At 32.8% G+C, this 11,345-nt stretch overlaps 1 protein-coding gene across 1 annotated transcript; it reads right to left on the reverse strand.

Annotated features, from left to right (window-relative positions):
- Nucleotides 1-1,298: 1,298 nt before the first annotated feature.
- Nucleotides 1,299-2,319, reverse strand: LOC130798846 (uncharacterized). Its single transcript, XM_057661944.1, has 2 exons — nt 2,170-2,319; nt 1,299-2,060 (listed from the first exon to the last, which is right to left on the reverse strand). Exons 1-2 carry the CDS (start codon nt 2,317-2,319, stop codon nt 1,299-1,301), a joined length of 912 nt encoding a protein of 303 aa, XP_057517927.1.
- Between the last annotated feature and the right edge of the window lie 9,026 nt (nt 2,320-11,345).

Here is an 11,345-nt window from a genome sequence, read left to right on the forward strand (position 1 = left end):
TTTTCAGAGATGAAATTGTTCATGAGGTGGAGATTTCTGATAATGAGCATCATAGTGATAATGATAAGGATTATGATCCTGGTATGGAGAAGGACATAAGTGATGATCATGAGTCCTATCTTAACCTCCTTGCTCTCATAAAATAATCTCACTTTGAGCCCATAAAAATTCTTAAACCCTTTGTCGACCTCATAACCATCCCAACACAGCATCACCACAACTACAACATAATGAAACCAAACAAACAACCAAACTCCAAACAACTTGGCTCAAACAATTAAGCTCATGGATCTCGCAATCTAACAATTAATTTCGAATAAAGTGAATGGGGGATAATTTTTGGTTACAAATTATAGAGCTCAAATTACATGCACTGTTTGATAGAAGGTGATATGCGAGAATGTAAGGGAGGACGGCTAGGTGGGTTAAGGTATGACAATTTAGTGGAGCTAGAATTATAGAGAAGATAGAGAAAGGAATAGAGACATACTTGCGAATGCTGCGGCAAAGGATGAACAACAATAACAGCTGATGAACACTCACTCTCCTTTTGCCTAGACCTCCTTCACAGGTTATTGGCTAGCACTCACACATTTTCTTTTAGAGAGGGTAGGGGTAAACAAAAATATAAACAAAATAAAAACAAAAAACCTATAACAAAAGCATTAAATTCCTCGTCTAAGAAAGCATTAAAACTACACTCGGAAGCAATAAAAGCTACAACTAACAGGCGTAAACGCCCCCCATGCTTATCAAAAGCATTGTCCTCAATGCTTAACAACGTAGCAAAAGAACAAAGACAAACAAAATAAAAGCACACAGATCGGGGAAGTCTAAAATACGTGCCTTTACACTAAACACACACATAAAAGCGTAATAAAAATAAAATAAAATAAAAAATAAATGAACAAGTACGGGTTGCCTCCCTCAAAGCGCTTGTTTAAAGTCTTTAGCTCGAATCAGATCAATCCATGAAAATTAACTGGGCTCAAGATTATTGCAAAGGAAAATGTTCCTTTCAATGAGTTTCAATTCAACCCTTTCTAAGTACTTTATCTAAGTAGTCTCCTCGTCAACAAGGTCAACATTTTTAAAACTGTTATTCCTAACAAGCCTTTTCTTTTTCTTTTTCTTAAAAAACTTCTTTTTGAAAAATGTCTTTTTATGATTCTTGTTGGTAACACATTAGCGCTCTGAATGGATGAAACTTCACTATAAATTACCTTGGGAGGTGTAGAGCTCTCCCTTGTCACCTTCTTTTCCTTATGCATCGTCTCTTCGACTTGCAACTTAGTATCCTACAGAAACTTATCATCTTGCAATAGGTCATGTGTTAGATCAAAATTTTCATCACAAACACCTTTCCAACTCATCACCTCTTCACTCTCCTTAGTGCCTTCAAGAAAGGCTTCTAAAGCTTTAACATGTAACTCGTAGCTAGACTTAGTTGGAGTGTCCACGTGACACATAGATTCAACAAACACATGAAAATAAAGGAAAATATCTATATTAAATTCATGCTTTTCATCCCCTATTTCCATAACAATCCTACCTCTAGCAACATTTACCACAGTCCTCCAAGTTACCAAACATGGTCTCCCTAGAAAGATTGGGGGCTTAGGGTCCTCGAGCATATCTACAATTAAAAAATCACAAGGGACAACAGACCTTCCAATATCCACCGACACATCCATCAAAATCTCCTTAGGATAGATAAGACTACAATTGGCAAGTTGTAGTCTAGTCTCATAGGGGGCCAGTTTACCAACATTTTCTAGCTTCTTAAACAATGAATATGGCATCAAATTCACACCTGCACCCAAGTCACACAAAGCTTTGTTTATTAAAGTACCTCTAATAGTAACAAGAGTACTTAAATTACTGGGGTCTCCTAACTTAAGAACTGTGGTAGTCCCCCCATGCTTATTAGACAATAAGTCCTCAAACATCTTAGGAACCGTGGGTGCCTTGGCTTGAATGTCTAGAAAAGACGACTCTAAAGAGTTGTCTTTGAGTAACTTAAACTTCTCATACTTCTTCTCAAGTTTGGCTTGAGCCAGCTTTTGAGGGAAAGGGACACAATCAATTTTAATATCACGTATCCTAGACTTCTTTTCATTTTCACGGTCATTTCTCAATTTATTAGATTCAAAGCAAACAGTATTAGACTTGGTATTCACCAATTGGCTTCACTGAAGACATCTTCTGTAGACGAGTGTCAGCCAATTTGTTACCTTCCACCTCGATCACAACATTTATTTGATTGGGCTCCTTGCCTTTATGTTTAGGCTGGCCAGAAAACTGATTAGGAGCATGCATATTCTATTGTTGAGACAACTGTGTGATTTAAGTCTCTAGCATCTTCATATACGCGCTACTCGACTATATACGTGTCTGCATAAAATTTCTGAGCTCTGAAAGTTGTGACTCCACATTAGATGGTTGATGGTGGTGGTGCTGTGGGGGTGGATGGTTTGGTTGCTTGGGTCTTGGGACAAACCCAGGTAGGTTAAGCGGTGGTTGATATGGTGTTGGATTCCGCACATTTCACTCTTGTATAAGAAATTGGGTGGTTCTTTGTGCCTGCATTATATGTGTTAGAGATTGGATCCTTTATTGGCCTACAGTACAAAGCATGTACCTCCTCATAAACATATGGGCACGTGCTTGAATAGTGGCCAGAAACACCACAAGTATCACACATAGAAACATTATCAACCGAAGAACTACGAGTACTACTTCCATACTTACCTTAGCCCAAGAGAAACCATTTTTGGCCATGGTCTCATAGAGTCTCAAAACCTCCTTAGGCGACTTAGCATCCATATCACTATTACATGCTACGTTAACTGAGGACTTGTGCTCATCAAACAATCCTACATAAAAGGATTGGGTAAGCAACCAATCTACGAAAGTGATGAGCGCAACTCATTTGGAGGCCCTTGAACCTCTCCTAGGCCTCATGAAAGGACTTAAACTATTTCTGCTTAAAAGTTTGCAGTTGTGTTCTTATCTGTGATGTCTTCTTGGGAGGATAGAACTTGGCCAAAAATGCATTAGCCAGTCCTTCCCAATCTCAATAAATACTTGCAGGTTCAGATTTCAACCAAGCCTTGGCTTTATCCTTCAAACTAAAAGGGAAAAGCCTCATACAGACCGCCTCCTCATTTAAATCGTTGGCGGTTTATTGTATCACACCTCCATAAAGTCAGCAATGTGATCATGGGGATTTTCTAAAGGGTGTCCTCTGAACTGATTCTTCTCTATCATCTGAATGAGGTGAGGTTTCAGCTCGAAGTTCTCCGCATTGAAATTTGGTTTAACGATGTAGGGAATGGAACTTAGGGTAAGCGAAGGCGCACTCATACGGACGAAGTTATTATTATTCTGGGCAATTCTTACCTGTCTTACATATTCTTTTCTAGCTCGCCTCCTGATTGCATTTAGTCTACGAGCTGTGGCCTCGATTTTAGGATCAAAATCTTCAAGAGACCGAGACCTTTTGCTCATTCAACAACAAACTCTTATTAGTGTCTATGAAATGTCGGATTAATTATGTGATTAAATATGATCTTGTTAATCTCATATTCTCGCTTTGTAGATTAATTATGACATTAAGACCCTATTAATTTGATTCTCACACGCTATTTTTATTGAAAAAATTATTAAGAATCTAACAAAATTTACCCTAAAACAAAGTTAATCCTAATCTCACACGATAATTCTATTGACTAGTCGACAAAGCATACTTAATTTAGGGTTAATGACACAATTCAATCACTTTAATCCTTATTTCATAGACACATTTAATAATCAAATCATACTTGAACTATAGGTTCAAACCCTAACCCTAAAAATGGACCTACTCACTATTCATGGTGGAAACAATGAACACAAACGCTAATATGATACTAAAACATGAATAAATATGATGATATTAAAACTTGCAAGTAAAGCAATAATTAAACAAGAAGAAACACAACAATGAATCAAAAGACAAATTATGAAGAACAAAACGAATTCTTTATTGAAGGATGATTAATCGAAGACAATTAAAGTTCATTAAGGAAAGATTAAACTAGTATAAGAAATCAAAAACAAACAAAATTAAATGCAAAGGAAACTTACAATCTTCAAAGGAAGATTAATGGAAAACTTCATGAAAAACTAAATTAAAGGATGAATTAAAGAACAAAACTAATGGAAAGGATTAAAAGAGAGTCAAGAGGAAAAGAGGAAATCCCTAATTAGTTTTTAGGGCCTTATTTATACTAATAAGGACTTAACCCTAAAAGCTAATTCAAAGACTAAAGAAAACACCTGCATGAAAATCCCTTGCAGAAAAACATTGACCCAAAGCCGAGTTGCTCGACCAAAATAGAATAAGAAAGCCGAGTCGGAATTTAAATGGTCTCTATTTCTTGCTCGATTTTCGAAATTGGACATATAATATGTCGTTGTATATCTTTGAAGTCTAGTTTCCAATGCTACAAACCTTGCATCAATACGATCTTCCTATTAAAGGTTGTGACCAAAAGAGTAGACATGTATCAAATTTCACCTCAAAACTTTTGTATTATAAAAATTCTTCTGCTCTTTGCTCATTTTCTTTGTAGAACATCTTCAACCGAGCTAAAATCCCCTTAGTAAACTCTATCATTATTAAAACCATATGAATTATGTTTAAAACAATCAAAACCACTCAAAATCAACATGAATAACCAAAATGGATAAAGTAGCATACATCTTCAAAATAAGCACGAAATTACTAACAACGAACATCATTATGAAGTATAAATGATATAAATATGTGCAAATAATTGCATTTATCAGTAGATGTTGTCGATTTTCTAATTCACCATTTTTTTGAAACGAACCTAGTAATTCATTGATAAAAATGTCATACGACATCTACAATAGAGTAACAATCGATCAAATACATAACAATTTTAAAATTTAGTGAAACAAAATTCTATATAGAAAACGTCAAGATCATTATAAAGGAGATCCAACACTAAAGCATTCTCTCTATCACATCGCTGCTTGATAGCCTCCTCCGATGGGTCTTTTGATCTGGTGAATTTGAAATAGAGATAAGTTTGATACTATGGTTTGTATTAGCATAACTAAGACTCGTGATGACATCATACATGTTTTTACTATTGATTGATAACAAGATTTCAAACTCTCACCATGAGAGACTTTAAAACTCAACATATGGGTAGATTGAATCTAATAGATGAATAGAATAACTCTAATGTTGAGAGAATAAATTTCATTTGTAATTAAAAACAAAAAAGAAGCAAAAATAAAGAGATTGAGGGCTATTGTTGATAGTAGCCCAAAAATTAACAATAGAGGCTAGGGTTTTTTGAGAGAAAAGAGAAGGAGAGAGATGAGAGAGAGAGAGAGAGAGGCTTTTTTGAACATTTTGATTGACTCACCATGTTTTTTAATCAATGTTTAGATTAGTAATATTTCAAAATATTTTTTAATAAGACACGAATTTTCTCCCTTCCTTAACGTTTTTGTTTCATTTAAGGTATCAGAAATTCAGATGTGTTACATGTGGGCACTTCAATTTCATTTTGTTCTCCAATCAATATGAGACAAAATTTAATTTTGATATTTTGCTCTCTCTATTTCTTTTATAAGGAAGCGTTACACTTTCATTTTGATCTCTAATCGATGTGAAAAATATTTAGGCATAGTATTTCTATTTCAAAATTTACGAGTATATAAAAGATTGTATCAATTATTATTTGTTTCTAACAGCCCTATAATCAAAATTTTGAATTATCGATTAATAAATAATAATATAGTAGAATTTAGTTAGTTTAAAGTTTCAATGTAATTAAATAACACAAAAAAAAAAATTTATATATGTCTACTTTAGTGTGATCAATTGATTAGTTTATACTCTAATTTCATTCTAGTCAAATCAATTCTTTAGATTAATTTTATTCAAATAACTAGATGAAGTTTAGAGTATTCAATATCAATTATAGGCATAATTACAAGTTTATTTCACACTTATATATGATTAACATTACTACATACAAGTTTATTTCACACATATATAATTAACATTACTACATTTACTCTAATAAATCGAGTTTCAGTTATTTAGCTTTCAATGATCCGCTTCATGATCAACTTATAGCGTACTATAAAATCTAATAGATAATTTAGTTTATAAAATTCACTATTTACAATAACTATTCACTTTAACAAACAAAGTACTTCCTCCGTTCTTATTTAGTTGCAACATTGCCTATTGGCATAAGTATTAAGAAATGTCATTGTCAAATGTATAATGTCTATAGTACCCCCTAATATTAGTAGGTAACAAGTTAATAATGTATAAAGTGAGAATAAAATAAGGGTAAAATAAAAAATTATTAAGTTACTTTTAGCTAAAAAAGGTAATGTTGCAAGTATTGTGAAATCCAAAAGAGAAAAGTGTTGCAAGTAAATTGAAATGGAGGACGTATAAGGTCACAATAGTCTAATAGATTATTTTTGTTAGTTTTTATTACTCTAATAGACTAAATTTTGATAATTGATTTGTGTTGTAACTAGTTTCTCTTAAGTAAAATGACTGGCAACTTAGTATGATACTGACTTTATCCATAACAACTGTTGTCGAATTCTACTAGTAAATAAAGCCCAAACTCGATCTGTGTTCAGTACAATCTAACCAATTATTAACCGATGACAATCATAGACCAATTGACACTCGATATGAACATGAACCGACATTGAACCAATGCAAACTCGATAGATCAAACAACACGTATCCGAAAAGTAACGAATTCAAAATATTACCGAACCGAATAACACTCATCCAAACCGATCCGACAACCTGAATAAACACCTTTATGAATATGAAATAATGGTGATTTACACATTTTTGTTTTTTCAATTTTTTTATTTAAAATTTTTTTTTAAAATATTTGAAATCTTTTTATTCGTATATTCTAATTTCTTATTATTATTATTATTATTATTATTATTATTATTATTATTATTATATAAGAAAGAGATGAAACAGTAAGTTTAAAATTAGCCTAAATTTTTAAAGGAATCTTAATTTGTTATTCAATATATAAAAATACAAAAGATTCAAACAATTATTACCTCCTCTAAATAATGAACCCAAATGCATGCTTAGGTCATAAAAGTAACTTGGGCATTTGATAGCTTCTCTTGGTTTTCTGATAGCTACAACCTGATTCAAGAAACTTGATTCTTTTCGAGTCCAATAATAAAAAAACGCCGACTCTAAGTTCAATTACATAACTCGAGCTATTAGTGATAATGAATACTTTAGATGAAAATAGATTATCGAACTATCAGACTATCTAAACTTATAGTTATTAGTGATGGTGAATAAGCTTTAAGTCTAAACTAAAATAAACTGTTACACTATTTATTAATCTATATATTATACTATTATTGACTTATATTTATTAACTATTAGTTATAATGAATAGTTTAAAGTAAAATAAACTATGGAGCCGGTCTAATTTATTTGATTAATATATTATTGATGAAATTCCAAAGTTTAATTCAAAAAGAGTCATTTCTATACAAGATGAAACTAATCTAAACTACTTTATTTTATACTATTACACTATAAGTATGTATTTGTCATCATCAAAACGTTGACCATTAATATCTTGCACCCAGAAAAACACCAGATGGCTAAGGTCCTTCCCGTCTCCATAGCCATTCTTGTCGTCGCCATCAACATTTTTCCTAGCGATCCTGTCTCCATTTTTTGCGTCAGATTTCTAATGCCCTTGTCATTATATATCCTGAACTCTCTACAACATTTCAATATTATTATTGTATTATTATTATTATTATTGAAATATTATTAGTATTTTAATATTAATGAACAAGGATTAAGAGTAAATAATTCTCCCTTGAGGTTGGAGGCTTTCAATTGGCCTAGCAGTTCCAGCTTCTTTGATTAAGCAGGGTTAGAATGAGAAAGGCCACAAGTTCCAGGACATGATCGAGGCAAGTTAGTTTGCTGAATCAATCAAGTGCCCCTTCATAAACATCAAGGAATAAGCTACACTTCAGATTTTGACGGAATATACTTAATTAAAATAAATTTTAAATATATAGGTTTTATTTGGGGAGGAATCCAATAAGAAGGGTGTCCAAAATGAGAAGCATAAGAAGCATTCTCTACACCCTTGATTGAAGTAAGATTAAAAAATTTAAGGTCACGATCGAGCAAAAAGCAATTAATTGTAAAAGTCACTATCTTACACAGAAAAGATACTATGTTATAAATTTGAAGAATGTTTTTAATTTATAATATAGTATCATTTTTTTTGTTTACGTAGTAACTAACAAAAACAAAGTTGATAGGAGGTCGAATACTCTCTAAAAGGGGGGTGAATAGAGGATATGGACGTTTAAAATTTTTGTCTGGAGATTGTTTCAAGAGATTGAGGAACCTTTAAAAACTGTTTTCTGGAACAGTTTTGAGTCAATATCACTACAAGAAAACTTGTTTTTAGCAACAACTTTTAGCAACGACTATATTTTTTTCGTTGCGAAAAATACAAGTTGTTGCGAAATCCGTTGTTGTTGCTAAATAATCGTTACTATAAAAAATAAACTTCCCCACCCCTTAAAATAATTTCCCGGTATAACCCAATTTTTTACAACAAACAATTTAGTTGTTAAAATTAAATAAATAGTTCGTAACTGTATTTATTGTTGCAAAAAATATTTAAATATACAGATACAATAAAGTCGTTGCGAAAACCCTTATACTAATAATTTTATTTTTTCATTTCCCTCTCAAATCAAAACCCACCCCTCACATTCCGTCCCCATTTCCCTCCCAATTCAGAAACTCACGAATACATTCCCCTCACAAACCCGATTACCTCACGAACCCTATTCCCGCACACCATACCGCAGCCATTGCCGGAGTTTCAGCCTCCTTCTGCACACCGGTGCTGCCGCTACGCTGCAGCGTTGAACCGTTCAGCCACCTCTCAAAGAACCCACGACAGGTAGTTTTTTTTTTTGCCTTTTTTTTCTTTCAATTTCTTGTTCTTGTATCCTGTTGATTCCCTCAATTTATGGGTTGTTCTTTGAATTTCTTGGGCTTTGTTGTAATTATCAGATTACTATTAGATTACTTGCATTTTTTTATTACTATTATTTTCTGAGTGCTATTCATGTGGAATTAGCTAGTAGTGACTTGTGAATACGACGTAGAGTAGGAGGTGAACAAGCAATTTTCTGCATCTTTATTTGGCAGGACTGCTGTTTTGATTGCTTGGTTAACAGATATCTATTTAGAGGTGCTTGACTGTTTAGATTTCATATTGAATTGACTTCTTTTGTTGTCAGATATTGAACAATCTCTCCATTTTTACAAAGGTTTAGGCCTCCTATTTATAGAACTATGAGACCATCTAAAATTAGTTAAGACTAATGTTTTCACAACCAACAAAGAATAATGGCTAAAAATCAACACGTGACAAACATGTGCACGTTTTAAGTACAAATAGACAGAAAACAGAACACTGATTATTCTGGTATGATATCAGTTGACCAGGGGACCTTGAGCTCCCTTTCTTAGTGTCTTAATGTGATCTTTAGAAGGTACTTAAGGTTTGATGGAAAGGTCCATGTATAGAGATTCCAAAACTACCCTTGTTGTCTCCTAGGATGCTCCGGTTGGCTCTGTGGAAGAGCTGCAATACGCTGGTCAGCAGGTGGTGGCTGCAGCTCTGTTTGTGCTGTTTGAAGCTTCTGTTCTATTTGCTTGTTGTTAGAAGTCTTCTTCTGACTTCTCTTGGTCTTGTAATACCTTTATGCTCATGTTTGGCCCATATTGGATACTAACATCATTAGTTTGTAGGACTTTCATATCAGGTTCATCAGGCATATTGATTCAATTATGGTCTTCAATGTTTGTCTTTGTTTGTGGTCTATTTATAATTCGATCAGGGATGATCGATTCATAGTTGATTGGTTAAGTTAATGGCCTTTATGTCAAAGGTGATTTGTCATGTATTGAAAATATTTTCTAAGTTGATTTTTCATGCATACATTGGAACAAATGGTAATCTTTGTTCTTGTTTTTATTGTTAAATTGTTCTTCAAACAACTTAAAGTTAAAATTCTCTTTCACATAGTGGTTAAATTGTTATTCAAGTTGTTAAAATTGTTCTTGTGTTTCTTTCAAAAATTTAAATTGTTCTTGTTCTTTTTGAATCGTTAAATTGTTCTTCTAAAAACGTGAAATTAAATTGTTCTACAAGTTGTTAAATTGTTCTTGTTCTTGTATTAATTGTTAACAATATTATAAGGAGTTCTTGGTGATATTATTGAATGTTATACTCCCTCCTATTCACCTTAGAAGTCCCATTTGACTTTTCACGGATTTTAAGGAGAGTCAAAAGTGGGGCCCTAAGGGTAGGAAAGAGAGTGGTATTATGGGTTTTTTAATGTAAGGGAGGAAAATTAGTATGGGTAATGGAGGGTATAATTGAAAATAGGATAAAGTTACTAAGGGCATAAAAGTCAAAAATCCATATCAAAAATAGAAATGGGACAACTAAGGTGACTTGACCATAAAAAGAAATGAGACACATAAGCTGAATAGGAGGGAGTATAATCTAATTACGTATATTTTTGACACACGATAATATTTGGGACGTGTGATATTTTGGGATACGAATTAATATATAATGATAATCGGTGATATTAGTTTAGTTGGTTATAAATTATTTATTATTTTAATTGTCTAGTTTATATATAGATTGTAGGTTGTTTCAAAAGATAACAAAGTCGTTGCGAAAAATGTATATATTTTTTGCAACGGTAATAGTTATTGCTAAAAACATTAATAAAAAATTTTACTTAATTGTTTTCCCTACAGTAAAGTCGTTGCAAAAGATTAACTATCATGTATTACAACAACTTGAATTGTTGTGAAAAACTGAAATTTAACAACGAAAATAGTTGTAGCAAAAACTGCAGAAAATTTGGCAACAAGCTTTTTTGTTGCTAAAAACGTTGGAAGGAATTGCAACGATACTTCTTTTGCAACAATAGATCTCGTTGCAAAAAACAGATACTTTTTGCAACCGCCATAGTCGTTGCTAAAAAACATTTTTAGCAACGAAATCAGGTTTTTAGCAACGACTTTTTCTGTTGCTAAAAACAAGTTTTCTTGTAGTGTATGTAAAATAATAACGTATGTGCAGAAATTAAACTTTAAAGAATAACACACGAGATGTTAACGAGGTTCAGTTCTAAACAACCTACCCCGGCCTAAGGGTTCTCTTTCAACCCGTAGG

This window comes from Amaranthus tricolor, chromosome 13, assembly GCF_026212465.1.
Source record: "Amaranthus tricolor cultivar Red isolate AtriRed21 chromosome 13, ASM2621246v1, whole genome shotgun sequence".
NCBI lineage: Eukaryota > Viridiplantae > Streptophyta > Magnoliopsida > Caryophyllales > Amaranthaceae > Amaranthus > Amaranthus tricolor.